Source organism: Hemiscyllium ocellatum, chromosome 47 (genome assembly GCF_020745735.1).
Source record: "Hemiscyllium ocellatum isolate sHemOce1 chromosome 47, sHemOce1.pat.X.cur, whole genome shotgun sequence".
Taxonomy (NCBI): domain Eukaryota; kingdom Metazoa; phylum Chordata; class Chondrichthyes; order Orectolobiformes; family Hemiscylliidae; genus Hemiscyllium; species Hemiscyllium ocellatum.
In genome coordinates, this window is record NC_083447.1 from 330,370 (window position 1) to 356,296 (window position 25,927).

At 43.9% G+C, this 25,927-nt stretch overlaps 1 protein-coding gene across 1 annotated transcript in view; it reads right to left on the reverse strand.

Moving 5' to 3' along the window:
• Positions 1-17,688, reverse strand: part of LOC132836795 (latent-transforming growth factor beta-binding protein 1-like) — a 97,285-nt gene extending 79,597 nt beyond the window's left edge. The window contains exons 1-2 of the mRNA XM_060856265.1: positions 17,333-17,688; positions 6,062-6,286 (exon numbers count right to left, since the gene is read on the reverse strand). Of these exons, the coding sequence (XP_060712248.1) occupies positions 6,062-6,286; positions 17,333-17,558 (451 nt within the window). The 5' untranslated portion in view covers positions 17,559-17,688. The remainder of the gene's footprint in view (positions 1-6,061; positions 6,287-17,332) is intronic.
• Between the last annotated feature and the right edge of the window lie 8,239 nt (positions 17,689-25,927).

Here is a 25,927-nt window from a genome sequence, read left to right on the forward strand (position 1 = left end):
TCTCAAATCCTCCAACCCTGGCAACATCCTTGTGAATCTTTTCTGAACCCTTTCAAGTTACACAACATCTTTCCGATAGGAAGGAGAGCAGAATTGCACGCAATATTCCAACAGTGGCCTAACCAATGTCCTGTACAGCCACAACATGACCTCCCAACTCCTGTACTCAAGGTTTGTTGGAAGCACTAGCTTTTGGAGCGCTGCTCCTTCATCAGGTAGCTGTGGAGCAGGACCATAAGACATCCTGGTCCAATAGCCAACTGATGAAGGAGCAGCGCTCCGAAAGTTAGTGCTTCCAAATGGACTATAACCTGGTGTTGTGTGATTTTTAACTTTGTCCAACAACCCCCCTCCCCCGCCCCCCCCCCCCGAATGCTGGCTCCTCCACATCATGTACCTAATCAGCCCATGTTCTCAAAATTAAAATATAGTCTCCAACATTAGATGTGATTCCATTATTGGACATTTGCTAAATAATGCTGGGTGTGGAATAGGTGACTACCATTCACTGGTTCTTTTCTGAGACCAAATCCTTGACCAATTAGAGTCAGCTTGCCTGATTTAAATTTAAACAACAAACTTTTAATTAACTGTCAATCATTACGTACCTGGTGTATGGCAACAGCGTGACCATCTACTTACCATCAAACTAGCATTTGACCCTTATGGTAAAACATGTCATTTACTGATATTCTTACAAAATGTTCTGAGTGCAAAGCAAAAGGCTTTGTTAAAATGTGGCTTTTTTTGTCCAATACTCTAGTTCTACTGTAACAAATAATAGTCTTAAAAAGAACCCTAGGGATACAGAACTTGGAGAAGTTTATAAAGGTGAATTTCAGAAGTTAATGTCCTCACAGCTGAAGGCAGTCACTAAAGCTACCATACTTCAAGTAAACGATATGAATATCAAAGGTAAACATTGAAGGAATGTGATTGTCTGTCGGGTAGGAAGGCTGGAGGAGGGGGGGAGATAGGGAGTGACAAGGCCATAAAGAAATATATTTTCCAATTATTTATGTGCCTGCTACTCTTTATAGTGGCACATTAAAGCATTTCAGTCTGTTTCTCACAGCCTTCTGTGTCTGGTTCCTTACAAAGCAGTTTCAAATCTGTACAATAATCTTACAATACCCTGTAAACTCCAACAATGTTTCCCGTTGTGTGCTTGTTTAGGTGACAATTACATACTCCAGGACAAGATTAATGTTCTGACTGGCCAAACATTAAAAATATTAAAATGACGATAGACGGGTTTATTAAATGGTTTTTGTTAAGTATTATTGCGCCTGGAAGCAAGTGAACTTGTGCTTGGCCCTCAGGAGGCTGATTAACAGCCAAACAATCACTCCCAGTTTGTTCTCCACAGTGACCTAGCTATTTAAAATTGCCAGTTTCTATCCCTTTCTCAGAATCCCAGTTTCTATAATGACTGCACATTAAATCAATAAACTTTCTACTGGAGATGTCCTTTTGTTTCGACCAATTTAAAATAATTGAACTCCTATGTGGCCAGTAAAATGTAAGTTTTCCATTCTGCCATTTGCAGTGGACACCTCGACCTCTTAGATGCAGAAACACTGTGCTCCTAAAACTTAAAACTGACCACACAATATTCCAGACTTGGCTCTTCACCTCAACTCCAAACTGTCCAAGATGCCATTACCCAAGTGGCAAGCAGATTCCATCGCAAAATGAAACAAGATTATGTTTAGTTTAGCGATGGAGAGGGATAGGTATGTGACACAGAGCAAGAGTTATAGATAGGGGGAAGGGCAATTATAATGTGATTAGGCAAGACTTAGGAGGCATAGAATGGGGTAGCAAAATGCAGAGGATAGGGACAATCAAAATGTAGAGCTGGTTTAAGGAACACATATTGCGTGTCTTTGATAGGTTTGTCCCTGTCAGGCAAGGAGGAAGTGATAAGGTAAAGGAACCATGGTTTACTAAAGAAATTGCATCTCTTGTTAAGCAGAAGAGGGAGGCTCATGTGACATTGAGGCGAGATGGTTCACATGAGGCGATGGAGAGTTACAGATTAGTTAGGAAGGATTTAACGAGAGAGTTAAGTAGAGCGAGGAGGGGACATGAGCAGTCTTTAGCAGGTAGAATAAAGGAGAACCCTAAAGCTTTCTATAGATATGTGAGGAATAAAAGGATGACTAGGGTAGGAATAGGGTCTGTCAAAGACAGAAGGGGGAAGTTGTGTGTGGACCCTGTGGAGATCAGAGAGGTGCTAAATGAATATTTCTCATCTGTTTTCACGCAGGAAAAGCAGTATATTGTAGTGGAGAAGACTGAGATATGGGCTATTAGACTAGAAAGGATTGAGGTTAGTAAGGAGAAGGCGTTATCAATTCTAGAAGGTGTGAAAGTAGATAAGTCCCTTGGGCCGGATGGGATGTTTCCAAGAATTCACTGGGAAGTGAGGGAGGAGATGGCCGAGCATTTGCCCTTGATCTTTGAGTCTTCATTGTCTACAGGTTTAGTACCAGAGGACTGGAGGATTGCAAATGTTGTGCCCTTGTTCAAGAAGGGAGTTAAAGATGACCCAGATAATTATAGACCAGTGAGCCTTACGTCTGTTGTAGGAAAGGTTTTGGAAAAGATTATAAGAGATAGGATTTATAATCATCTAGCAAAGAACAATTTGTTTGGAAATAGTCAACATGGACTCGCCAAGTGTAGGTCATGTCTCACAAACCTCACTGAGTGTTTTGAGAAGGTGATCAAGCATGTGGATGAGGGTAGGGCAGTTGACGTGGTGTACATGGACTTCAGTAAAGCCTTTGATAAGATTCCATTTGGTAGGTCTTTGGTTTAGGCATAGGATTAAAGGTGATTTACCAGTCTGGATTAGAAACTGGCTTTCTGTAAGAAGGCAACAAGTGGTGGTTGATGGAAAATATTCAGGCTGGGGTCCGGTTACTAGTGGTGTGCCACAAGGATTTGTTTTGGGACCACTGCTGTTTGTCATTTTTATAAATGACTTGAACGCAGGCATAGGTGGATGGATTAGTAAATTTGCAGTTGATACTAAAATCAGTGGAGTGGTGGACAGTGAGGAAGAATGTTACAGGTTGCAGGGGGACTTGGATAAACTGGAGAATTAGGCTGAGAGGTGGCAAATGGCATTCAATGCAGTTAAATGTGAGGTGATTCACTTTGGGAAGAATAACAGGAAGGCAGAGTACTGGGTCGATGGAAAGATTCTTGGTAGTGTGGATGTGTAGGGGGATCTTGGTGTCCATGTACATAGATCCCTGAAAGTTGCCACCCAGGTTGATAGTGCTGTTAAGAAGGCATACGGTATGTTAGGTTTTATTAGTAGAAGGATTGAGTTCTGGAGCTGTGATGTCATGTTGCAACTGTACAAAATGCTAGTACAACCACACTTGGAATATTGTGTACGGTTCTGGTCACCCCATTAAGGATGTGGAAACATTGGAAAAGGTGCAGAGGAGATTTACCAGGATGTTGCCTGGTCTGGAGGGAAGGTCTTATGAGGAAAAGCTGAAGGACTTGGGTCTGTTCTCATTGGAGAGAAGAAGGCAAAGTGGATTTAATAGAGACATACAAGGTGATCAGAGGATTAGATAGGGTAGACAGTGAGACAGTGAGATAGGGTAGACAGTGAGAGTCTTTTTCCTCGGATGATGACATCTGCTTGTACGAGGGGGCATAACTACAAATCGAGGGGTGATAGATTTAAGACAGATGTCAGAGGCAGGTTCTTCACTCAGTGGTAAGGGTGTGGAATGCCCTACCTGCCAATGTAGTTAACTCAGCCACATTAGGGAGGTTTAAACAATCCTTTGGAAAAGCACATGGATGTTGATGCGATAGTGTAGGGCGATGGGCTTTGATTAGTTCACAGGTCGGTGCAACATCGAGGGCTGAAGGGCCTGTTCTGCACTGTATTATTCTATGGTCTGTGTTTGCAGAGAGGGTGAAGAGCTGAAGAATTCTCTATCTTTCCCAGACATGTCTCCTGCTGGGATACATCCCTTCTCCTGCTGGGATGCGGTTGTAGGTAAAGTCTGCTAGAAAGTCTTTTGCTACCTCACTTCAGTGCTCATCTTTAATGTATGAGCTCAGGGGGTGAGTGTTAGCAGCCTTTTCAAGTGTTGAGGAATTGCAGAACATCATTACATATAAACTTTATAAACATATAAACATTATATATAAACATTATATATGTACTTTCTGCACCAAGGCTCAATGGATTCTGAGCAGGAGTGAGAACCTTCGCAGACATTTCCCTTCCTTAAAGTAGGGACTATCAATACTCCTGAAACTGAGATTAGGTCATTTTGCTCCAGGAGTGAAATCTGGGAAATGGGTCTAACTCTATCAATAAATATCAATCATTATAAAATCTGAGAATTGTAAATGTTTTGCTGAGGAATTCAGGAGCTTCATGAGTCTGTGTTCCAGTTTCTCTCCTAAGTCCATACCTTTATTTAATTATTTCATTTTGTTCTTGTTCAGTAACTATGATTTTCTCTTAAAGATTGTGACTGACTCAGTTTATGATAAGGCACTCTATTCTGGCAAAATTTCTACGGAGTGTATTATTTCCAATTATACTGCATTTGGTGCACTTACTGTATTTCCACTAGTCTTGATATTTATCTCTCTGTGACCATCAGGTTGTGAAGAAAAGAGAAGCTCCCAGTGGTCTCTGATGTGCGGCCTGCCACAGCATTGACCCATTTCTGTCCCCAGGCTTCAACTGGACTGAGCCAGTCAATTCTTCAATGTCCTTGATCTTTACAACTCATGTAGCATTTGATGAAATGACACTTGAACATCTGAATATATCAAATTGAAACTAATCCTTTGACTATTTTCTTTGCTCATAACATAGATAACAAATTTAATTATACTTGTCAATTTGACCTGCCCTTTTATAAATCTCTCCCGAGTGCAGCCAAAAGGTTTCCATGGTGTTATTATAGATTATGGCCCTTCACTGGTTTCCATATAACTGATACAAAATGCCAAATAAAACAGAAATGCTGGAAAGACATACATCAGAATCTGGACAATTTACAGGGAAAAAGAGGATCAGCATTGCTCAGTTTACAGGTTTAATGAGAAATGCCCCTGACTCTGGTTAGAGATTTCATCTCCGCCTCCAATTTCCTGCTCATCAAGTTCCCACTCCCAGTTTGGATAGTCTTTCTTTTACGAAAGTACAAAGACAAATTGTATTTGTTTTAAAAGTTGCTTTTTTTCAGAAGTGACCTGGAGAGTAATCTCCAATTCTTGCAGACTAGGCCATTCCTACTGACCAATCAGCAAAGTTTTAAATGAGAGAGATGTGAATTACTGAACACACCACAGCAGACAGTTCTGAAGCTGTGGGGCGGCATGGTGGCTCAGTGATTAGCACTGCTGCCTCATAGCACCAGGTACCTGGGTTCGATTCCACCTCAGGCATTTGTCTGTGTGGAGTTTCTCATGATATCTGCATTGGTTTCCTCCCACAATCCAAACATGTGCAGGTTGGTTGAACTGGCCATGCTAACTTGCCCATAGCATCCAGGGATGTGGAGACTAGGTGGATTAAGCATGGGAAATGCAGGGTTAGGGGGATGGGGTGGGATGTTCTTTGGAAGGTCAGTGTGGATTCAATGGGTCAAATGGCCTGCCTCCACACTATTGGGATTCTGTGATAGTTGAACATGGTAAATTTGGGGACATAATGTGAATATATATATGGTGGATCCTGAACTATTTCCACAGCAAGGAAGTCAGTGCAAACTCTGACTGACTCAATCAACGCACTGGGCATGGAGCCTAGCAAAGCCCTGTTCCCCCTGGTCAAATCGGAAGCTATATGAGGAGGGCAAACCCCTCAGTTAAAATAAAAAAAAAGCAGGTATTCAATAGTTTGTTCAAGAATATTCACTGTCTGCATCATAACATCACCAAAATTATTATTAGCCTGATTTGTCAAATTTGCATTTAATCTGAAACAATGAAGAAGAATCAATCCTCCACCTTAACAAAATTTAAACAACAATTTCTGTTGTGAGGAAGCTTCTCTTACTTTGGTTTGAAAGCTGTTGGTTGGAGAGTGGAAGAGTGTATACTGTTTCCACCCGTGGTTTACGGTGTCGATCTGGGTTTACTGTTGGGAAACTGTCAGGAACCTGACTGCTGCTGGCTGACCGGGTGGAGATCTGACAGAATTTCCCGGTGAACCCAGGTGGGCAATGGCAACGATCCTTCCGTACGCACACTCCCCCATTCTGGCACTGAAGCAGACAGAGGACTGGAAGGAAAGAAATCATGTTACATCCGTAGAAACAAGTTAACATCATCAGGAAAGTCTAAATCACAAAAACTTAAATTCTCCTCTTGCCTGGGAATTACTGACTCTTCGAGGAATGCAGAAACTAACGGAGTTAAAATCCTTCACTCAAGCAGAAAACTGTCTTGGGAATGTATGCATTGGAACAGAAGGAGGCCATTCAGCCCCTTAAGCTCTCAAGTTGATCAGGTCTTGGTTGGTCCGTGACATAACTCCATATACCCAAGCTGTTCCCCATTCTCCTTAGCATCAATCTGAAAATTTATAATTAATAATTTACACAGAATACACTGTGGAAGGGAGTTCCAAATCTCTGCCAACCTTTGCATTTATAGGTGAGTCCCAACTTGATTCCTGAAAGGAATTCCTGAAAGGTCTGTTCCTATTTTTTAAGATTGCTCTCTTAATCCCAGACTCCCAAACTGCAGAAGACCTTACTCCAAATCTACCGGATTTATTCCCCATTATATCTGGAAAACGGATGACCAAATCACCCCATAACCTTTTAAATTCCAAGGATTGCAGTCCTAGTTGGGGGAAAGCCTCTGCAATGACTCAATAGTCCAGGGACTCTCATCCGTGTACAGCTTGACCCAAGCACTGTACAGCTGTATATGAAGGCTCTCAGGTATAAGCACCAAAAAAAAAGAAAATAGCCAATATTTTGACAAAATGATCTACTCAGGAAAGATTTTGACCAAAAACACGTTTATGCATGAATAGGTTTAGAAATAAGTTTCCCCTGGTGAGATCAGTGTATGCAGATTGATACTGAACATGGGCAGAGGGGGAGTGTAATTCCTACAGTTTGCAGGAGGGAGACTCAGCAGGTTTACTGATATTTAACAGATGCTGTAGAGATTAGGAGAAAGAACAGCCACACTGTGATTATGAATTCTATAATCGACATAGACAGATATATATTTAATATGTAGCAAGTGGGGGCTGATAGAAAACAGGGGAACAATAAAATGCTAATAATTCAGTCAATCACACGCAAAACAATTTTCATCTCCACTGAAACTAAATCCTCTTGCATCTAGTTCAGGAAGTTGGAATCCTGCGCCTCAAGATTGAGATCCCACAGCCCAAACTACCCCTAGGTGGCAGATGTAAGGAAGGGTGGAATGTAAAGCAAGCACAATGTACCATTCCAGGGGTGAAGCTGAGGTAGTTTGACACAGAAGGTAACAATACTCCCTGAGAATACATTGGAAGGGAATTTAAAAAGACATTGAAACTCTAAATCTGTCTCAACTTCCTCATACTGTCCCTGTCCTGGAAGAGTTTGAAGGAGACAGCGTAGAGAGAGCTTTACTATGTATCTGATCCCATGCTGCCCCTGTGCTGGGAATGTTTGGTGGGGACAGGGTGGAGGCAGCTTTTTACCAGTATCTAAGCCTATACTGACTGTTTCCTAGGAGTGTTTGATGGGTCAGTGTAGAGGCAGCTTTACTCTGTACCTAACCCTCTGCTGTCCCTGTGCTGGGAGTGTTTGGTGGGGACAGTGTAGAGGCAGCTTTACTCTGTATCTAACCCTCTGCTGTCCCTGTGCTGGGAGTGTTTGGTGGGGACAGTGTAGAGGCAGCTTTACTCTGTACCTAACCCTCTGCTGTCCCTGGGCTAGGAGTGTTTGAATCGCTTTTATTGTAATGTGCATTCAGTGAATGCAGTGAAAAGTTTGTAATATCACCTTCTGGACGCAATCTTATGCAAAGTACCTCGGTACAGATATTTAACTGTGGGTACAGAGTAAAATACATTGGTAAGTATGGGAATAGAGTTTAAACTGAAAATGTGTTGCTGGAAAGGCGCAGCAGGTCAGGCAGCATCCAAGGAGTAGGAGAATGAACATTTCGGGCATGAGCCCTTCTTCAGGAATGAGGCAAGAGTGTCCAGTAGGCTAAGATAAAAGGTAGGAAGGAGGGATTTGGGGGAGGGGCGTTGGAAATGTGATACACTTTCATCCGGGACACACTGCTTCCTGCTCCAAGACACACACTGCTCCCCACTCCAGGACACATACTGATTCCAACTCCGGGACACACTGCTCCCCACTCCAGGACACAAACTGCTCCCCACTCCAGGACACATACTGCTCCCCACTCCGGGACACACACTGCTCCCCACTCCGGGACACACACTGCTCCCCACTCCGGGACACACACTGCTTCCCACTCCGGGACACATACTGCTCCCCACTCCAGGACACACACTGCTCCCCACTCCGGGACACACACTGCTCCCCACTCCAGGACACAAACTGCTCCCCACTCCAGGACACACACTGCTCCCCACTCCGGGACACACACTGCTTCCCACTCCAGGACACATACTGCTCCCCACTCCGGGACACACACTGCTTCCCACTCTGGGACACACTGCTCCCCACTCCAGGACACACACTGCTCCCCACTCCGGGACACACACTGCTTCCCACTCTGGGACACACACTGCTTCCCACTCAGGTGTCAACCTGGTGAAACTATCAAACAGGGCAATTTGCATGCCATACAGCATAAGCAGCAAGTGATAGACTGAGCTAAGTGATCCCACAATCAATGGATCAGATCTAAGTTCACTCCTGCCATATCCAATTGGGAATGGTGATGAACAATTAAACAACTCACTGGAGGAGGAGGGGTCTCCACAAATATCCTCACCCTCAATGATGGAAGAGCCCTGCACACCCATGCAAAACATAAAGCTGAAGCATTCACAGCAACCTTCAGTCAGCAGTGTCAAGTGGCTCCCAGCATTACAGGTACCAGTCTTCATCCAACATGATTCATTCCATGTGGTAACAAGAAACAGTTACAGGTACTGGATACTGCAAAGGCTCTCTGCCCTGACAACATTCTGGTAACAGTACTGAAGACTTGGGCTCCAGAACTTGTTCCCCTAGCCAACCTGATCCAGTGCAGTTACACCACCAGCATCTACCTGACAATGTGGAAAATTGCCCAGGTATGTCCTGTACATAAAAAGCAAGACAAGCACAATGGCTAACAAAACAAGTCAAAGATTAGGAATCCTGCAGTGACTCCCCAAACTTTGAGGATGGTGTTGATGACTCCACCATCTACAATGGACAAAGTAGGAGTGTGAGGGACAACTCCCTACTTACCTGGAATACAACTCCAACAATATTCAATAAGTTTGACATCATTCAATCAAAGCAGCCCTTTTGATTGGCAGCACATCCACCACTATCAACATTCTGACACACAGTAGCAGCAAGTTAAGAACACAGAACAGAGTAGGCCATTCAGCCTTCTTCCACCATTCTACAAGACCATGGCTGATCTGTGGTCTAACTCCATATACTCACCTTTGGCCTATATCCCTTAAAACCTATCCTTAACAAACATTTATCAATCTCAAAATTAAAATTAATTTTACTGCTGTTTGTGGAAGAGAGTTCCAAACATTTACACTTTGTGTCTGTAGAAGAGCTTTTTAACATCTCTCCTGAACCACCTGGCCCTATTTCTCAGATGATGCCCCATCGTTCCAGAATCTCCAACTAGTGAAAATAGTTTACGTTTATGTACCCTGTCTTTTCCAGTTAATATCTTGAAAACTTTTATCAGATCACTCCTTAACTTGCTAAATTCCAGAAAAGTTACAGCAACTACAAAATCCTTAAACAGCACATTTTAAACCCATAGACATTGCTATCTAGAAGGACAAGAGCAATAAATACATGAGAACACTATCAACTTCAAGTTCTCTTGCTAAGCCAATCACCATCCTAACTTAGAGATATACCTCTATTCACTCATTGGCAAAGTACTGGAACTCACTCCCTTACAGCATTGTGGGTCCCCCCACTCCAAATGGACTGCAAGTGGTTCAAAAAGGAACCTCATGACCACCTTCTCCAAGGGTAATTATGGATGGACAATAAAAGTTGGCCAAGGCAATGCCACCCACATTTCCTGAATGAATATATAATGACTCTGTAGCTTACAGCATGCTGTATCTGTTATGGAGTGTTTGATAGGGATAGGGTAGAGGTAGCTTTACCATGTATCTAACCCTGTGCTGTGCCTTGGCTGACAGAAAATGTTTGATGGGGACAGTGTTGAGAGAGCTTTACTTTTCATTTTAAAGAGTCTGGGGAACTTTATTCTATATCTAACCCTGTCCTGTCCCCGTCCTGGATGGAGATAGTGTAGAGTTGCAAAATTTCTCAATGTATTATTCTGAAAAGCCGAATTGTGCAGACATTGAAGTCTGAGGTAACAACAGAAGTTGTTGAACTGAATTTGCTGAGTTTCTTTCCAGAATGGTCAGTTTATGTTTGCAATTTTTGACCCTGGGTCTTTACATATTTTATTCCTGGTGCACAAGGAACAAGTGAAAAATATTTCAGTCTAAGCTAAAAGCCAATTCATTCTCTAAATAGTAGCTGGGATGGGAAGGTCTAATCCTGAAGTGAAGCTTTAAAACTGAAAATTAAGTGATCATTTAACAGAATTGTTAACAGGGGGCAGCATGGTGGCTCAGTGGTTAGCACTGCTGCCTCACAGTCCTGGGTTCAATTCCAGCCTCAGGTGACTGTCTATGTGGAGTTTGCACGTTCTCCCCGTGTCTGCGTGGGTTTTTTTCCGGATGCTCTGGTTTCCAAACCTGTGCAGGTTAGGTGAATTGGCCATGCTAAATTGCACATAGTGTTAGGTGTATTAGTCAGGGGTAAATATAGGGGAGGGGAATAGGTCTGGGTGGGTTACTCTTCGGAGGGGCAGTGTGGACTTGTTGGGCCAAAGAGCCTGTTTCCATACTGTAGGGAATCTAATCTAATCAGAAGGTTCCAGAATTAGACTTTTTCTATGTTTGGTTGCCTGCGTAAAATGTTTTACAATGACTCTGACTGTTTCAGGAGGAGAGTAGGATGGAGCTTCTCTCAACAACAAAGTGCACCTTCTTCACAGCAAATACAGACTTCAGAAGATCAAGTGACAGGGAAGAACACAAAAAAAAACTGAGAAATGGAACAGTAAATAGAGACAGAATAGCAATACAATGACCTCACAACAATGGTCTCTTTCCAAGAAAGAGAGAGAGAGAGAGAGAGAGAGAACTCCTTGATGGGAAAGGTGGGAACTGTGATCTGTGAGAGCAAAACACTCTCAAACTATTCCCCGCAGGCTTTTAAAAGTGTGCAGTTTGAGAAACAAGGTTCAGCAGTTATTTTGCCAAGTGCCTGGTGCCATTAGAATGTGGAGTGCTGTAATTTGGGAAGAATGCTTTACATTCTCATTCATTACAGGAATCCAGGTCTTTGTGCTGCAAACATACGTGTTAAAGGCAGGGAATCTTTCAATCACTATTCTTCCTAACCACAAATCTTCCATTCATTGATACCTCTGATTTCAAAACTCTGGACAGCCATGATTCTGATATTTCCAAATTCTGATTCATAATCCAGCAAGCTATTAAAATTGTTTTTGATTTTTTTAACAAAGATCACTCCCCTGAAAGGTTGCAACATTCACTGTGGAGTCCTGAGCCTCAGAACAAGAACATCCAAGCCTCTGTTCTTGCTAAGTAATCACTGGGGGTCAGTGCCTGAGATGATAAGTGTCACCTCATTATGGAAAGATCCTGCATACATGCCTTTCCTCACTGAGGAAAGGGAGGGAAATGTCCTCCACACTGCTTCGCCAGCAACCTAAGGTGTAAAGCACTGAGGAGCAGGGGAAACATGCATTGCTTGTATAGGTTGTCATTTTGTCACATGGCTTTGGCTGTGTGTGGTATACCAATACTTTGTGATCATGCTTTGTACACTTTGTGGTCGAGCTGGGGAGTGGAAATTGACCAACTCTAGAGCTGCTGGGTGACTGAAGAAGAAATTTCACACCGCTCTTAAAAGGCAGGGAAAACTGGACACCATCGGGGAAACGTTAACTGGCAGATAATGGAAAGGAACGGGATAGTACATTCCCGTTAGGAAAGATTGGATCTACTGAGAAGGGAAAGTAACCTGCTTATATCTACAAGGAGTTCTAAACACCACAGGGACATGATCTCAATTAATTATATGTCTGAATACAGATACAGCAGTGTATGAAGTCAGTCAAACAGATCCTTCCCAACAATCACATAACACAGGTATTTCTCCTTTCATGCCCAGAATGCCCTGAACTGGCTAAAGTACAGAATAGAAATAAATAACATTGCAAATGTAGCTTGGTTGCAGGCCCAGACACCCAATACTCCCAGACAAGACCCTGTTTGATTGACAGCTCTGGCTATCTGATCTATTCACTCAATTGCACAATGTTTACTTAGAGAAGATAAAGGGGTTTCAAGTGCTTGCAGTTTCTGAGGTTCAGGACCACACTATTGTCAACATAAGAATCATTGGTATTACAGTATATTAGATTAGATTCTCTATAGTGTGGAAACTGTCCCTTCAACCCAACAAGTCCACACTGACCGTCCGAAGACCCATTTCCCTCTGACTAATGCACCTAACACTATGGGCAATTTACCATGGCCAATTCACCTAACCTGCACACCTTTGGATGTGGGAGGAAATCAGAGCACCCAGAGGAAACCCACATAGACACAGGGAGAATGTGCAAACTCCACACTGACAGTTGCCCAAGGCAGGAATTGAGCCCAGGTCCCTGGCACAGTGAGGCAGCAGTGTAAACCACTGAGCCACTGTGTTTATAGTGCACTTTGTGAGTAAATAAGCATCTAAATGCCATACCTTGGCACGGAGAATTCACAGGATAAAAACAAGGACTGCAGATGCTGGAAACCAGAGTCTAGATTAGAGTGGTGCTGGGAAAGCACAGCAGATCTGGCAGTATCCGAGGGCTCCTTGGATGCTGCCTGACCTGCTGTGCTTTTCCAGCACCACTTTAATCTCCACAGAGAATTTGCAGGCTAGGCAGAGGGGTGGAGGTGGAACCATGAAGCTTAACACAGAGAGTATGAGGATTATAGGACTGAATGGGGATTCACAAGATGTCCTCACCCAGACAATAGCTCACAGCTTCTTATGGCTGCATGAACCAGCTCTCTTTAAAAACAAGGCCTGAGTGACTGCACAAAAATTGCCAGAGAGTGGGGGATGTTCAACCCTGAAAATGTTGGGTGCATGCACTTGACCTGAACCTGCCTGCACCCTAATCCTAGAACATAGAACAATACAGCACAGAACAGGCCCTTCGGCCCACGATGTTGTGCCGAACATTTGTCCCAGCTTAAGCACCTATCCATGTACCTATCCAATTGCCGCTTAAAGGTCACCAATGATTCTGACTCTGCCATTCCCACAGGCAGCGCATTCCATGCCCCCACCACTCTCTGGGTAAAGAATCTACCCCTGACATCCCCCCTATACCTTCCACCCTTCACCTTAAATTTATGTCCCCTTGGCAGAAAGTCAGAAATCCTGAGGGTAGATCCCAGCTGCCATTTCCATACTTCCAGAGAATTTTCCTGACTCTCAGGAATTAACTCAACAAACTAAACTACACCATCAACCTATCCGCAATCCAACAACAAAACCAAACTTCTTGCACATATTAATTTTATTTATTTTGTTCTAAATACAAGGTGCACTTAGGTAATGAAAAGCTCAATTTGGCCCAAAGATTTAGAAAACTTCAGGAAGCAACATGTAAGTGACAAAAATAGAGGCAGAGTTCCCAGACAGACTAGAAATGGATAGAACAGATCAGGCAGGAGGTGGAATCCTCACCCTAACCTTAACCCTAACCTCGGGATGATTTGACCTTCAAAATATTACAATAGATCCAGGGATCTTTAACACATACATAATAGGCCCTTCAGGTTCACTGACTGTCACTGACCCGTCTGAATTAAGCACTGACTACTTATTGGCTGTACAAGGTCAAGTTTGACATGAAGTACCTTGTGTAGGTAAAGATGAAAATAGCTATGGAATATTGTAGAAATTACTTGGGAAGATATTAAATATTTAACTGTGTTATGAAATAAGCTTGCAGTCACCCATGGCTCCAAATAAAGCCACCTTTCCAGTTTAAATACTAACACCTATTTACAACCATTTGCAGATTAAGAACCAGATTTCTCTCGTACTCTCCCACACTAACAAAGCCTTTAGGAAAGATTCTGGTTAATAGTGCAGAGACTTTCTCAGTAACATGGCGATGAGATGGCATTGACTGATTTAGGTGGTCACTGCTGTAAAATGGAGCTTCACTGTCAGTGATGTTTTGCGAAGATTCAGCTTCCAGTCTCTCAAATAAATCTGGTTATGTCTGGCCTTTCACAAATACAGTATTAGCAATGAATGCAGCAGAATCTGTAAGAGACAGCTTTTGGAATGGAAAATTCCTATGCCACATGAATGAGGTAGAGTCAGAGTCTAACACCGTGTCATTCACCTCGCCACCATCGTATTTTCCCTGTCTTTATGACTTGATGTACTTCCTCCGAGATTACCATATCTCCTTTTCAACTTTGTTTCCTCAGTTTAAGTTTAAATTACAGATCATGGAGAATGAGAAATGAATTTAGGGTGTACTTGACATCCAGCCAATGGCTTAAGTTTGCTAAATATGTTATTGTAAGCTTAGAGGAGATGTAACTCCCAATCCTTAGTGAGCTCCTGAATAAAGTGTGGCAGGAAAGTTGGACAACTTAATCCAGGCTGTGGGAGAGCATCACACTCACTCCTATCCCCACAACACTGAGATACTTCAATATTAAAATAACTCAGCAACTACTCTCCTCTAACAACCCCATCACAGGGTGCTGAACCCTGAGTCTCTGAGCAGGTATCACACTGAAACTTTAACCACTTCCACATCTCCAATGCCCCACTCCAACAATCTCCCCTCCCAAGAAACAGGAGAAAACCTGTAGAATTCTTCCTGATTGTGGATAATATTTTTCATTTTAGACACCAGAAAATTTGATCAACAGATTTAACATAAACAGTGAATCAGCTATGACTCTATGGACGGAGGTCAAACTCTACCCTCCAGCCTCCAAGTGAGTTAGCCAGGGTTCTGGTCTGGAGCATTTAGATAGAGCCTGAGCCTAGGTGGTTGAGCAGGGTTAAAGACTGGGGGCAACTGGGTAGGGTTCAAGATGGGTGAGATGAGCCAGGTTGAGGTTTGGGGGATTTGGGGCAGGATGTATGTTTGGTGTTATTGACAGGGTTCATTTGGGGCATTTGGTAAGTGGATGTTTGTGGGTATTGGGCTGGATTTGAGTTTTGGCATTTGGACGGGGGGTACAAGTTTTGGGGTATCAGGCAGGACTTGTGTCTGTTGGTCAATTTGGGCATTTCAGTAACTGGTGTCCTCTGAACAACCCAATCACACAGTGCTGAAGCCTGGGTCTGTGAGCAAGTATCACACTGAAAAAAAACTATCTCCCCTCTCCCATACTCCCTTCATGTTCCACTCCAACAATCTCTCCCTCCCCAAGAAACTGCAGAAAACCTCCAGAGTTCTTCACAAGTATAAATAAAACTATTCATTTACATGAAAATTTGATCAACAGATTGTTTTGGGGTGCATTTGAGTTTACTCATTTGGGGGTGGGGGGAGTGAGTGTTTGGGGCATTTGAGCATGGTTCAAATTTAAGTTAGAGGGCAGTGGTTGAGTTTGGGGGTTATATTTCAGTTAGAAAGTCCTGACATTATTCAATTTCTATTTTTAGGTCATGGGTGGCATCCTGTTTTTGTTTGGTTGTAACTTTTAATGTTGGGAATGCTATGTCAACATGTCACACTGTAATTACGCTACTTGCCACTAGGGGAGGTGTAATCACAGTGTCATACATTTACACAGATATCTTTCCATCAACTCCCTCTCCATCGTGGGAAGTGAAACAAATCCATGTTTATAGTCAGCATTAGGATTTATTGTTGGGTCGTGTCAGGCATAGGTTACAGAGAGTGAAAGTCACTTGTACGCACTGACTTGCCAACATGCTGCAAAACACAAGCTTCAGGCACAGCCAGCTCTTGGCCACTCTCACTCTGTAAACATTCTCTCTCCCTGAGGGCTAATTGCTCCAGTTTGCTGAACGATTGGCCAAGTGTGTGTCAGAAACATTCTCGAGGGGAGAGGCTAGATTCCACTCAATCCGTCATCTTAATAATTATTTTGTTTTTGAAAAGTGAAAACTATGTGCACGCCTCTTAAAAAGGCATCACTGTCTGAGGCGTCCCAGAGTAAAACTGAATGTACGCCATACAATTTGCCACTTTCACAAGCCTAGTATGTTGTGGTCTCATCCTGATGTACAGCATCAGGCACATCTGTACACTCTCACTATGGGAAATACTGATTCAACATAGATACTCAACAGGAGATGCAGAACAAGGGTTAAACTGGTTTCTTCATAGTGCATTGGGTGGAAAATGCATTGCCTTAATCACACTTCCTTTCCTCTCTCCACCCTAAAAGCAACACATTTCTTTAACTGAAAAGAGCAAAGACATGTCAATGTGACCCCAAACAAGTCACTTGGTCAAAGCTGAGTCCCAAAGCCCCTGCTACACACTGACATCATAATAAGACATGCAGAATCATGGCGCTGAGCCCAGAGAGTTTGTTTAAATACAGAGCGTCAGAGTAAATTACAATCATTGTTTACAGGAACAAATTACTGAATATCTCGGCAGATCTGTAAAATGCTAGCTAAAATCCATCCCCTGGGGTTTTCTGATCTTGTGCACCACAAAGAGTAGACTCACCCTGCCTATTGTAAAAAGGCTCTTTGAAAAATCTCTATAAAGTTTAAAATTACTGTTCAACTTAGAAAAACTAGGAGTGGGGGAGAGACAGGGACAGGATCTGGAATGAAACACAAAAGAAAACACTCTTGCACACAAACTACAATGGAAACTTTTTTTTCTCATCTGTAAAATAAATCAAAACTCTAAGTCCCATCTGCCCAGGCACATGGAGTAAATTATATCAAGAGCTCAAGAAAGATTCATAAAACTCGTTCTTTCCCCCCTCCTGTTAGTTACTCACACAGTCGGAATCCAGTCTTGGCTGTGTCAGAAGGGCTACTGTCACTGTAAACCGTTGTAATATTGCCCTTTCTACAACGATTCTCGCAATGTCCAGCCTCACACTTCAGCTTACAAACCGTAGGTGTGAAAAGAACCTTGATCTTCCCAACCTCAGCAATTTGATTAAACACTGGTGACATGAAAACAGTGCAACAACAAAGCATCAGGAGCAGCTCGGAATCCATTGGGGTCCCTAAAGGTTCAGAACCCCGAGCAATCCAAGGAGGAAACTGAAGCTCAAGCTAACGCAAAGAATATCTTAAAATCTCCACAGGGTTTGTGATCCTTTGTATGGGAGTTTAATTGAATGCAGCATATTGAGTATACACTGGGAAGAAATCCAAACATGCACTTTATGAGGGGTAACAGTCTCGGAGTTAACCCAGTAAAGGTCTATCCTTGATTCACTGCACGGCATCACAACTCAACACAGTTACCAAATCACAGGAGGCAAGTGCTTGCAAATTAAAATCAGGTTTTATTGTGAAAGTAAATCCTGTTTGGTGAGGTGAAACACAGTCTAGCTTTCTGGTTCCTGGCCAAAATGTACAGCACGGAATTCTAGACACATAGCAAGAGAGAGAATAGGGGGAGGGAAGAAAGGAGAGATGAGGCGAATAGTGAGAGAGGGAAAGAGAAGAGCAGAGGAAGTCAATGAGGGATGTGGAGGGAGATGAAGGGAGGCGAGTAGCTTGGAACAATGAGAGATAGTATTTCTGTTATAAAGATAGTTGAGATGTAGTTAAATACGTGTCATTGGAGGATACAGTCACTTTATCCGAACAATGCCAACCATTCTAGCACTAGCAGATCTCCCCTGGTGTTGCTCACAGGCTAAATATTTTAATCAGAATGGGAGTGTTACACAGAAATCAACTACTAGATATGATTCTACAAATAGGTAGCATTCACCATACGATTCTGACTGTAATAATGACTAAACTAACAACTCATTTCAGATAATTGATTGAAACGTGTACCATGGCTCAGTTACACTTGCTCAACAAAAAATTAAGGGCTCATTCTCTGCAAACAAAAGGAATACATTCCAGCCTTTTGCCTTTTTGAATTACCCATGTTAGGTATATTTTCTGTTGCTTATTAAATAGCCTGAGGTTGATTTGCCAACCAATCAACAGCCTTTCTCCAGTAATACTGTAAACTGCTGCAATTGTTTGAAAGTTGGCAGTCTTGTGTTTGGCTTGATGAGTGCAAGGTGACAGATTTCAGCAATGTGTCTGTCTTCTAAGCAACACACGACACATTATTCTGCTGCAAAAATGAGGCTGTATTTAATCATGAATGATGATTTATTGACAATTGTACTCTACAATGAACAACATGGTAAAGTATAGTGAAACGTTTCAACTGCCACAACAATCCAGTGCCAGTTGATTACTTCAATAGAGCTTCTCCCTTTACACCAGCAATGACTGGCCTTGTTATACTCCCTGTTATACTCCCCATCTGACAGTCAATTCTGCTGAGGTCAGTAGAATGGAATCACAAATGTGGCCGATAGCAAGATCCATTTCTCACCATGGGTGAAGGTGGGTTTCTATCTCAGAATGTCAGATTGTTATAAACAGGATAAATTCCATTCAGTTCAAACAGAATCACTGCTGAAGCGTTTGCAGATTGATCCATTTTCTTTGTTAATTGGAGGATATTCCTGATAAGAAGGGAAGGGAAATTGATCGAGTCATTACCCAGGACTGTGTTAATGTGACTTCCACTGCGTTGATTGGACAATGATCAGAATTGACCATCACAACTGGGTTCTGCCAAGTCAAAACACACCAAGTTCCCAACCAGCTGTGTTATCAAATCCCTGGGAGATAGGAGCAGGAGTAGGCGACTTCAATATGATCACCATTGATGCTCTAGCTCAATGATATAGTCCCACTGTGTCTCCATAGCCCTTGAAATCTTTATAATCTAAACATATATCTGTCTCTTTCCTGAATACATTCAGTGACTTGGCCTCCACAGTCTTCTGTTGTAGAGAATTCTACAGGGTCTCTACCTTTTGAGTGAAGAAATCTCAGTCCTAAATGGCCTCCTGTTTCAGGAGCCTGTGTCCCCTGGTTCTAGACTCCCTAGCCAGGGGAGACATGTTTCCTGCTTGTCCAGCCCTATTAGAATTTTATACATTTCAATTAGGTCCTATCTCATTCTTCCAAACTCTGGTGAACACAGGCCCAGTCAATGCAATCACTCTTTGTAGGATAGTCCTACCATCCCAGGTATCAAGTTAGTGAACTTCTGCTGCACTCTTTCTTTTGCAAGTATATCCTTTCTTAGGTAGAGACTCCAAAACTGCACACTACACTCCATATGCTGTCTCACCTATGCCCTGTATAACTGCAGTAAGAAACCCTTACTCCTGATCTCAATTTCTCTTGCAATGAAGGCCAACTTACCATGTCCCTTCTCAATTCCTTGCTGCAGCTGCCTGTTCACTTCCACTGAAGGAGTACAAAGATCCCCAGATCCCTTGGCACATCCACACTTGGCAATATATCACCATTTCAATAACACCCTTCTTTTCTGACTTTGACACCAAAGTGTATGAGAAAGTGAGGTCTGCAGATGCTGGAGATCAGAGCTGAAAATGTGTTGCTGGAAAAGTGCAGCAGGTCAGGCAGCATCCAAGGAGTAGGTGAGTTGACATTTCAGGCATGAGCCCTTCATCAGGAATGAGGAGAGTGTGCCAAGCAGGCTAAGATAAAAGGTAGGGAGGAGGGACTTGGGGGAGGGGCGATGGAGATGTGATAGGTGGAAGGAGGTCAAGGTGAGAGTGATAGGCCGGAGTGGGGTGGGGGCGGAGAGGTCAGGAAGAAGATTGCAGGTTAGGAGGGCGGTGCTGAGTTGAGGGAACCGACTGAGACAAGGTGGGGGGAGGGGAAATGAGGAAACTGGAGAAATCTGAGTTCATCCCTTGTGGTTGGAGGGTTCCTAGGCAGAAGATGAGGCGCTCTTCCTCCAGCCGTCATGTTGCTATGGTCTGGCGATGGAGGAGTCCAAGGACCTGCATGTCCTGCGATAGGTATCATCCACCGTCATTTCCGCCACCTCCAAATGGACCCCACCACCAGGGATATATTTCCCTCCCCTCCCCTATCAGCGTTCCGAAAAGACCACTCCCTCCGTGACTCCCTCTTCTGGTCCACACCCCCCACCAACCCAACCTCCACTCCCGGCACCTTCCACTGTAACCGCAAGAAATACAAAACTTGGGCCCACACCTCCCCCTTTACTTCTCTCCAAGGCCCCAAGGGATCCTTCCATATCCGCCACAAATTCACCTGCACCTCCACACACATCATTTACTGCATCCGCTGCACCCGATGTGGCCTCCTCTATATCGGGGAGACAGGCTGCCTACTTGCTGAATGTTTCAGAGAACACCTCTGGGACACCCGGACCAACCAACCCAACCACCCCGTGGCTCAACACTTTAACTCTCCCTCCCACTCCACCGAGGACATGCAGGTCCTTGGACTCCTCCAACGGCAGAACATAACAACACAACGGCTGGAGGAAGATCGCCTCATCTTCGGCCTGGGAACCCTCCAACCACAAGAGATGAACTCAGATTTCTCCAGTTTCCTCATTTCCCCTCCCCTCACCTTGTCTCAGTCCCAACCCTCGAACTCAGCACCGCCCTCCTAACCTGCAATCTTCTTCCTGACCTCTCCGCCCCCCCACCCCACTCCGGCCTATCACCCTCACCTTGACCTCCTTCCACCTATCGCATTTCCAACGCCCCTCCCCCAAGTCCCTCCTCCCTACTTTTTATCTTAGCCTGCTGGACACACTTTCCTCATTCCTGAAGAAGGGCTCATGCCCGAAACGTCAATTCGCCTGCTCCTTGGATGCTGCCTGACCTGCTGCGCTTTTCCAGCAACACATTTTCAGCACCAAAATGTATGACTTCACATTTAGCCAAATTGTGACTGCACTGCCATATGTTTGCCCCCTCCTTCAACGTGTCTAAATCGCCTTGAAGCCTCTTTGCACCCTCCTCACCATTCAACCCAGTAGTGTCTTCAGCAAACTTGGAAATGTTGTGTTTGATTCCCTCATCCAAGTCATTTATAAATATCATGGAGAGCTGAGCCCCAAGCCCTGATCCCTGCGGACCTTCAGTAGTCACTGCCTTCCACTTGGGAAAATACTTACTTATTCACACTCTTTGTTTCCTGTCTGTCAACCATATCTTGACCCATGCCAATACATTATCTGTATTTTATGTGGCTCACGTTTGCCTAGTAACCTCTTAGGAGGCACCTGACCAAAAGCTTTCTGAAAATCCACATCCACCATTTTCCCGAGTTCTCTCTTTTCCATTCTGCTGGTTGCATCCTGAAAGAATACCAGGAGGGTTTTTAGGCATGATTTGCCTTTCATAAACCCATGCTGGCTTTGTCCAATCTTGTTAACATTTTAAAAATGTTCTGTGATCATTTCTTTTATGATAGACTCTAGTATTTTCCCCACTACTGACAGTACAGCTTACAGAAGGTAAAAGGGATTACAAGCTGGATAATATCATATATAATTGAACACTACACTTGTACTTTTCAATCAGTGTTTACATGTACAAATCCTACAAATGTAGAACATGTAGTTCCTAACTTCATAAGCTGAAATGACTCTGTTCCAGGAGATGGATCTTAGGAACTACTTTAAACTTCCACCTGTGTTGTTTGACTTCAACTGAAGAACAACATGTGGGAATATGCCACATTTGCACAGAGGATCATCCTGAGGCAGTGAGGAAATGTCCCAGATGGATGGGAGGCTGAGTGAAACAAGAGCTGTGGAACATTAGTCAAGACTGAGTTAGTGGAGTTGGTTATCCCAGTGAGTAGATGGAAAGAGGTTGGGGGATTTGGCTGAGTGTACAAATTTAGAAAGAGAGAAAATGCCAAAACAAACTAACACGTTGGTGAAACCTATGAAACTGTGAATTTAATTGGTTTTGCTGTGACACTGAAGGATTTGCACCAGGAGAATTGCGAGTTGTCAACATGAAGAAAAATTTCTTTTCTGCCACATAGCGTTGAGACTTTTAAAAAAAAAACTCAGCAAATAATCATCATTCTGATGTAAAGAACATATGTCTTGGTACAGTCTCTGGACATTTTAATCTGTATTCCTTCTTCCCAAAATCAATTAGATCCTGGTGATTTTTTTTTGTTGACTTGTAACCAAATACCACAGCCAGGGGCCACACAAATCCAGGAGCTTGACTCTGAAACCACCTTCCAATAGTCTAGGATGGAAGTATCAGCATCTTAACTTCCACCTTTGTCTCCATTACGCCCTCAGCAAGAACAACAGCTGCATGGCGATTCAGTAATCGGTGCACAAACACCAATTCATCTCCCTTGGAGCTCAATCAACAATCTAGCCTTCCGAGGTGACAGTGCACACACGCTCACTCAAGGGGCACACACAACCAGTCCCACACTTCAAAAGAACATTAGACATCAGGGCTGGGACAGCACAGGGTTAGATATAGAATAAAGCTCCTTCTACATCGTCCCCCATCAAACACTCCCAGGATGGGGACAGCACAGGGTTAGATACAGAGTGGAGTACTTTCTACAATGAAGGTGTTATGTTTGGAGGAACTGAATGCTTGCTGAAGGAGATATGAAGGTGGAGAGACAGGGGAGAGAGTGCATTGGGACTGGGACAGAGTTTGAAGACAATTTGAGATAATGTTTGGGAGAGCAGAGAACAGATAGGTGAAATGACTGGAGGACTGCAGAAGGTAACTGGATAAGGGTGGAGGGATGGAGGTGACTGGAGCATAAAGGGGACAGAGAGGGAAGGATATAACAGAGGGAAGCCGAGCAGAATGGCTGGGGTAGGGGTGTGGGGGAGCCGAGGAGAGAGGGGAGGAGACAGGAGAGTTGGGGTGGGTGGGGGAGGCGGGGACATCAGAGGGGAAAGGAAAATTGCCACTGAGACTGGAGGGAAACCGGTGAGAGGGTTGAGGATGATGTAAATGGTGGTGGAGGAGGTGGAAGGGGTGTCAGAGAGAGTAAAAGGAAAGTGGAAGGGTGCAAAGATGTATGGATGACGGGGGGATGGTAGAGGAGTGTGGTGAGAGGAGACAGAGTGGGATGGGGAGGGAGCAGAGGGGTGGGTGGGGGCTGTGGAGTGTGGTGGGAGAGGGCAGAGGGATGAGGGCACTGTTGAGGGGTATGAAAAGGAAGTGGAGTGGACGGAGAGGACAAGGCAAAAGGGGCATGGGGTATAGGGAGGGCAGCTGATTAGAGCGTAAACCCTGTGGCGAAATGGTTGGTGATGGACAGTCAGGGATCACAGTCAGTCATTGCCTGTATCCAGATTGAGTGGAAGGCTGCAATTAGGAACAATGGCATCAGGCCAACATTCGTGAGGCTGCATTAATATCAGCTGGCAAGACTGGGAGCAGCAATTACAGCTGCCTCAAATCCTGGCAATGTGAAGGCATTTTAACCCCAAGAATCTCACCGAATTCAACTGCCTAACATCTAGTCTCGTGACAACTTACACGAGTCTGTATTGATTTAGATTGCATACACACTCACTCGTACATTCACTCTCTCCTGCACCCATGCACCCTTCCTCTCTCTCCTACACCCATGCACACTCACTCACTCTCTTGCCCAAACTCAAACACACCTACTCACTCTCACACACACTAACTCTATCGCACAGACTTGCACACTTAACATGCTGAAATGCCCAGAGTGATGAGACACAGCCACTTACAGCCAAGTCTCACTCATCCAGATACTCCCTCACACACACATGCAGACCCCACCCTTACACACCCAGAGTCACTCACTCATGCACCCTTCCCTTGTTCTTAGACAAAACGGTGAATGTTGTCTCTAGAATCAGATAAATCGTCATCTCATTGTATGCAGAATGAAATCAAAGGGCCAGTCACCTATCACTGATCCTAAAGTCAAGCCCTGTGTACACTGTCCACATCAAACCCTGTCAGGACAGGGACAGTACAGGATTAGATATAGAGTAAAGCTCCCTGCATATTTGCTTAAACATAAAGTAAAGCCACCTCTACTCCTTTAAACTGAAAGTAAAGTTCCCTTGACACTGCCTCCATCAAATATTCCTAGGACAGGGACAGTGTGGATTGGTACTTTGGTTCATTTGATCTTGACTATGCCAGTGTTTATTACCCACCCTGAACTGCTCTGAAAATTATGACGGTGAGGTACCTTCTTATTAGAGAAGGATTTTGGTCCAGTGACAACGAAGGAACAGCGATATACTTCCAAGCCTGGATGGTGAGTGGCTTGGAGAGAAACGGGCGGGCACTGGCATTCCCATGTGGATTCCCGTCCTTCTGGATGGAAGTAACCACAAGGTGATGCTGAAGTAGACCTGAAGGGCTGTTATTGTTAATAATGATGAGAGCCCACGATCACTAGCAATTGGATTCGGATTGCTCAGCTTAGCTCGCACTGGACCCTTTTGGGAAGCTCACTCTTTGGATTGGAATTAAAGGGTCTACAATGAAGTGATTGTGTTCTCCCTTGTCTCACCTGGAGTGGTACCTAATCTGATTGTATCACTCAGAGCCCACTCTCATCTCTACACCTGCAGTTATAACCACTTCCCCTTCACTTTTACCTTTGACACTTGCTTGTTTAACTCGAGGTTGGTTCTGCCCATGTGCCTTTGGGCCCTGGCCTTTTGTATTGGCTGTGACATCAGATGGTGTTGGCTGTCTCTTGGCAACTTTGACAGAGCGCTGGCTGGAGAGTGTGAGTTTCCTCAGTAACACCGACTGTGCCTGCTTCACACTGCAAAGGAAAAGGAACAGAATTTAATACAGTAATAATCGATACTACAGACAACATGGGAAACTGCTGAAGCAAAGAGAGGAAGAGAGGGAGGAGAAGAGGGAGTAGAAGAAGGGGAAAATTGGGCAAAGAGAAAGGAAATGAGGAGAAATGGACAAGAGAGGTGAGAGAGGAACCAGTTTAGAAAGTTGGAACGAGGAAGGGGAGCAAGCAAAGGTCGACTGGACACAAGGAAAATCTTTGGTTGAAGGCCTAATCTTTCCTCCTGTTTGTCCAATCATTATCTATACATGCAGCCAAAACAAATGATGCACTTCATTGGGATTGCCCAGCCTGTGTGTCTCCACATCCATTCCTGTAAGTACACATTAAATGTTGCAAAAAGAGACAGTTACCTCTTGCAAGCCCCAGAGCTAGTTAGTTCAGGTTGCCTGGAGACAGGAAACTCTCAATCTGCACAATCACTTACTCTGTTTACATTCAATTTTCAGACGTAATATTCAGACAGTTCCTGGCTCGACTTTGCTCTCCCCCCAGTACAGACAGAATGTTTTCCTGCCAGAATGAACAAAGGTACAAATCAAGGATACTTGGCAGTAGTTTCAGACTGAAACAAACTGATTAGATTTACGTTTCACGGGGACAAGAATCTCACCCCACACTGGTGCACAAACTTACTTCCAGAAGCAGCCCACTGAGCACTGATAAAAACATTTCTG